Source organism: Rhamphochromis sp. 'chilingali', assembly GCF_963969265.1.
Source record: "Rhamphochromis sp. 'chilingali' genome assembly, chromosome: 8".
Classification (NCBI taxonomy): Eukaryota; Metazoa; Chordata; class Actinopteri; order Cichliformes; family Cichlidae; genus Rhamphochromis; species Rhamphochromis sp. 'chilingali'.
The window spans coordinates 25026211-25031801 of record NC_137935.1 but is presented as its reverse complement, the minus strand read 5'-3'; the positions used below and the strand labels follow the sequence as shown (position 1 = coordinate 25031801).

At 38.4% G+C, this 5591-nt stretch overlaps 1 protein-coding gene across 1 annotated transcript; it reads right to left on the bottom strand.

The window, feature by feature from the left end:
* Positions 1-3071: 3071 nt before the first annotated feature.
* On the bottom strand, positions 3072-5390 carry snrpd2 (small nuclear ribonucleoprotein D2 polypeptide). Its single transcript, XM_080889468.1, has 3 exons — positions 5259-5390; positions 4231-4410; positions 3072-3520 (listed from the first exon to the last, which is right to left on the bottom strand). Coding segments are annotated over exons 1-3 (357 nt in total). The 5' UTR covers positions 5261-5390; the 3' UTR covers positions 3072-3345.
* Between the last annotated feature and the right edge of the window lie 201 nt (positions 5391-5591).

Genomic DNA, 5591 nt, shown 5'->3' with positions numbered 1-5591 from the left:
AAATACTTTTTTCCCACTTTGCAAAACATTTTACCTTTAAAGTTCAAGATGAAAACCTGGAAACACCCTTGGTAAGGGAGGTAAATGTATACATAAAGTGTCAGTCTTTACAGTTGAGGGGTTTTTCTTTTTTATAGCAAAAGGGACAATCTCTCACTGTGCCTAAAAAAAAACAATCACAGACTGAGTCTAAGGAGACCGAGTGGTGATCTGCTCCTATCCAGGGCCCGCTGCCTCAGTGGGAGCGCCCCTGCAATGAAGCTTCCTTCTGTTTGATGCTGAATCTGACCCCTCACCTTTGCATGAAAGTCATAAAGGAAATAATATCTGAAGGAAATGAGTGGAACAGAATGAACAGAGTTCAAAATAGTTACCAAAAAAGAATGATGTATTTCGCGATTGTGGCTTTTCAACTGTTTATAATATTGATTTCACTGATTATTGTTGTTAGCTTCTGTTGGTATTACAAAAAGTAGATACAATACAATTAACATCTCAGTGCAGAGGTGCAGATTGTAAGTGTGCATGGAGTCCTTAGTTCAAGGCTCTTGTAAGTTGTCTCTAGTTCTAGCATCATGTCTGAAATTAACATTTACATCTGAAGAACTGACCTAAGAAATGTTACTTATATTTAGAAAGGAGCGGCCGTTAAGTGTTATGATTGGCATTCTTGGTCAATGGGGATACTTAAAAAGTGCCCAATGCTCAGTATATTGTCTAATTGATTATAATCTTGCAATGCTAAGTGGTCAGGGAAGGCAATCATACCACCTTAATTTGAAGGTGAAACTGGACTCCTGTACTGGAATGCCCGGGTAACACCGGAAAGCTCATATTTCATAACTGTCTGTTATCTTCTTGCTCAGGAGTCCTGGTCAAATTCAGTCAAATTTCATTTTAATGTAAAGAGGTCGCACTACAAAGGTGATCTGATTACTTTGTGCAAAAGGGCAAAACTGATTGTTCTTGCTGTGACCCTATTTGTCGTCACATTACTAGCACCAGGCTAAAAATAGAGCTGAAATATTTGTTTTCAAGTGTGTTGTCAAGCATATACATTTCAACGCCTTGTATATTTGACAAAGAGCATAATTAAACTGGTGGAAGTGAAGCATATAGCACAGAGCCATGGATTTAGTCTGTATGAATGAGGTCTTTCACTCAGATTCTCAGCTTAAACAGAAGGGTCACTGTTCTGGGTTGCTGCTGTAACCGTCGTAGTAATTCTTTATTTATTACGTTAATAAAAATTGATATAATGTTTCCAGTTTCACCATGTTAACCATTAGATTTGGCCCACAAAAAATAAATGAGGGTGAATGAAAATGAGCTGATTTATTTATTTTCATGCTTAAAATCTTTTTTTTTTTTGTGGATTTAAATATGGGTAAGGTAACAACAAGGGAAAAATAAAAAATCCCTTATCTGTCATGTTTGATGTGTGGATTACCGACTCTCACATCAAACTGATTTCTAAGTGAAAGTGTCCCTATCTTGTTTTGGATGGTTTACTACTTGATCTACAACATGGGTAAATCTGAACTACAGAAAAAGGATCAGATCTTTTGGGGGCTTCCTGGTTGCCGCAGGGCCCTGAACAGCTGCTGTGTGCCCTTGGGCTGACTATGAAACAACTCGTCTATTTTCCGGCCTCCGCAACATGATCTCAAACTTGGATTTGCCAGAAGCATTAGTGCAATAGCTATTAGAGCAGTCACAGAAGTTCACTACATTTCACATAAAGCGCTAAGCCCGACTCTCCCGTTGACTCACCCAGCAGGCTTCACCTGAGAGCTGTAAATCAGTGACGACTTGTTGCCCTCACACAGATACTCCACAGGTGCTGGGCTGATAGGCGCAGGGTTAACAGTGAGAGTGTAATGTGACATAAATTATAAAACAGAGGTCAAGATGTTAAGATGACAGCAGAAAATTCAGGATACTTCTGTAAACATATTTAGCAATTTTTTCATGAGGTTCCATCAGATAAAACAAGAGGAACGATTCAGAAATCAGAGGCATGCAATTCTCAACGACCCGCCCGCCCACCCTTCACAGAAAACTATAAAATACACAAACAAGCATTTCATCTACGTAACCACTGAATATGAGAGCACCACAGAGCAGAGGTTAGATGCCAACTGGTAGGGAGAAGTAAGGCGACACTAGCTGTCGAGCTATTAAGACAATTAACAAAGTGGTCAGGAGGGGCCGAGCGGCAGAGAGGGAATGGCTCGAAATGGAGAGAGATGAGGGTGTGAAGTGACAGTCAGCACATCTGGTCTCATCAATAATGCAGTGGGCCTTTAAACGGCAGTTTGTCGCTTATTGAGCGCTGCTGACTGAAATCAAGCCCGACACCTTAGATGCTGTCAGGGGAGAGTGAAAGGGTGACAGTGGAAGGAGGAGAATGAGGAGGAGAAGGGGAGGGGGAGGCTGGCAAGGAGAAACAACTTTTCAATGACTGCACTGAGCGAGCGCTACAAAATACCACCAAGTACAACCTCATGAGCGTATGCGCTCGTCGATTAGTGAAGTTGAACTTTATAGTAACATCCGTCCAAACTGATACGTAAAATGGACTTTTAGGGAGTTCCAAGTGGGCGGCAAAGATTAAAGTCACCTTTTTGTGTCAGAACAAGTCCTGTCTGTTTCTGAGTTCTGGCCCTGAATAATAAGCAAAGTTCTTTTTCTTTGTTGGTGAGACGTTATGTCACTGTAAATGTTATGGTTATTCAAGTTTATCACATCATCATTTTAATTACTGGTAAAGTTAAAGACCCAGTCAGATGTTTGTGTGAAAGCGTGCAGTGATTATTAAATTAATTCTTTAGTTGGAGCCAAAATGGTTTTTGAAGTCAGGGATGTTGATTTTTAGCCCAAGTGAACATAAATAGATGTACCAAATGTGATGAAGCTGAAATATTGAATTCTTGAGAATGGGATAAACAGACAATCTGAAAACATAAAACCATTGTTTTGTCAGAAAAATTAATAATATAAAGACTAGTCTACATTTGTGTAATGTAAACTACATACACTCTAAAAGCTATAAAAATATCTGCACAATGTTTTCATCTCTTCATCACTTTTATTATGAAAATGAAAAAGACAGAAAAGCTCCACAGACAAAGAAAAAAATTGGTCACTTTCGTGCCTAACATTTTAAATGACCGTCAAATGGGAGAAACATATTTTTGATGACATGTTTTCTGTCTTAATAGTGAATTCAGTGATCCAACATCAAAATCAAAACAAATAAGGTTACGGCAACTACAATCAATTGCCTTGAGAAAGTGTAAGAAAAAAAAAAAAAAAAAAGAATAGGTGAGCGGTTCAGAGAGTTCATTTTCCTGTGATCAGAGGATTTCTCAGCACCACGATGACAGAATCCCCCCTGAGGAACATTTTAGAAATGTAGCGGTCCTTATTTACGGGCTTCGACTTCTTCTTTCCCTTCCCGCTCTTCGGAACTTCTGTCCACATCTCCTTCACGTTCTCCAAGACCATGTTGCAATGCCTGAAATGCCGATGGTGATGTAATGTTAGTAATTTATAGAAAATAAATGCATACATAAATAAAAGCCCTGTGATCTTACTCAGGTACTCATACATATGCATTTACATGTTCTGTGATTTTTTTTTTTAATCTTTTGCAGTATCAGAAGAAATAATAAATAAATATCACACCTATAATGGAAAAAACAAAACAAAAAGTACTTTTTAGCTGCTACCTCATTCACAGTGGGTAGTTCTGCATGTTTTCAATTTCTATAACAGATTTTTCTGACGCAACACCAATAGGAGTTGGCATTTCCTCTGGGATTCAGCCGGCAGATCTTTCACTCATTAGGTGTGTAAACCAGCTAATTAAAATGATCAAATGTGCCTGAGGATTATGATGTTCCAGCTACATTATACAAGAATAACAAACTAAATGTGTTTGGTTATTTTTACCTTTGAGAGAGGGCAATATTTAATAACAAAGTAAAGGTGCTAAATGTGACTCCAATGGAGAAAAATAGGAAACGAGTGAATACTAAAAAGGGACCAAAGTGACGCGATAGCATGTTATCACCATTGGCTAGCAATAATAATGAAATAAAGGCTTAAATGTAAGAAAACAGACAAAAGAAACATGATAAAAAAAACACACACTAATATATACAAGTAAGTCTCACATTATACCCTCAAGAGTGTTAAATACTAAATAAGTGTCTGATTCAATACCTGTCAAAAGCCTTAACTCTTCCGAGCAGCTTCTTATTGTTGCGACAGTTTATGAGGACCTGCGTGTTGTTCTTCACTGACTGGGTGAGGACTGAGAGGGGGCCGGTGTTGAACTCCTCCTCCTCTCGCTTCTGAAGCTCTTCAGGGGTCATCTCTGACTTGGGCTTTGTTAAGAGGCTCCTGCAAATGAAACAATGAAACAACATCATAACAGTATCCTAATAAATGAGTGTGACAATGACAATGGCATATTTGAAGTAGTAAAGTAGCACTATTGGAGGTTTTCTGTTACTAAGATAAAACAAGACTTTATTGATCCTACAACAGGGAATTTTGTGCGTTGACACAGCTCAGGTACAGATAGCCCGATTATACATTTTGATGTTTTTTTTAATTATTATGACATTTCGCAAAAATTCATTCATTATTTGTTGTGTGACTACTTACTGAGAAAAGTTAAGTGGAAAACTTAAGCTGTACACAGTACACAAAGTAAAGTACCTCACTACACCTGTAAAAAAATAGGTATTGGGCACAGAGATGCATTTATCAGACAACACGCTGAAGCTTAAACCTCGCCATTTAAAAGCTTCAGTGAGTCATATTTTGGGACATGTTTGGGGACCTTTATGCTAAACTATTTTAAAATAATAATTTTTACGTCACTAGACTGCCACAGGTCGCAATTGTTTACCAGCATGAAAACGCACGCTCACACATTGTCTCTTGTTAGCATTTAGAAAACTAGCATTTACGCTATAGTCTGATTTCGGAATCAGTATTTTGAAACTTTACAACAAAGAAGACCAGATGTACGAACTACTTTGATATAACTACAACAAATCTGTAACACAGCTAGTTATGAAAAGGCAGAGCTCCGAAATCGTCTAAAAAGCATCAAGCTAACCGGCCCGGGTAGCAGAAAGGCTAACAATGTTAGCCTTTTAAATGCTCGCTATTAGCGGATTTCAGTGTCTGAAAGAATAACCAGTCTCTCATAACAGCAGCTGATCATCACAAACACTTACATGGTTTCTTTAGGTCGTTTTCAGCTCACTCTGTAACAATTCGGTCGTTTTCAGCTCGCTCTGCAACGATTCCGTTGGGCTCGCGTGGATCAAACTACTTCCGGGTCGTTTGAAGGCGCTTCAAAAACGCCGCTACAACTACCGGGTTACTACGGGCTCACTAAACGCTACAAAGAAGTCCGTCTGAAACACACGTTTCCATCATTAATTGCATTATATTTTACATTTTATTCAATAGACTGCTTCTAAAAGCTGACTAGATATGATTTTATTATTCTACTCCGGTGATCTATCCTGTTCACAAAGTAATGACACATTAATTGCTGAATTTTA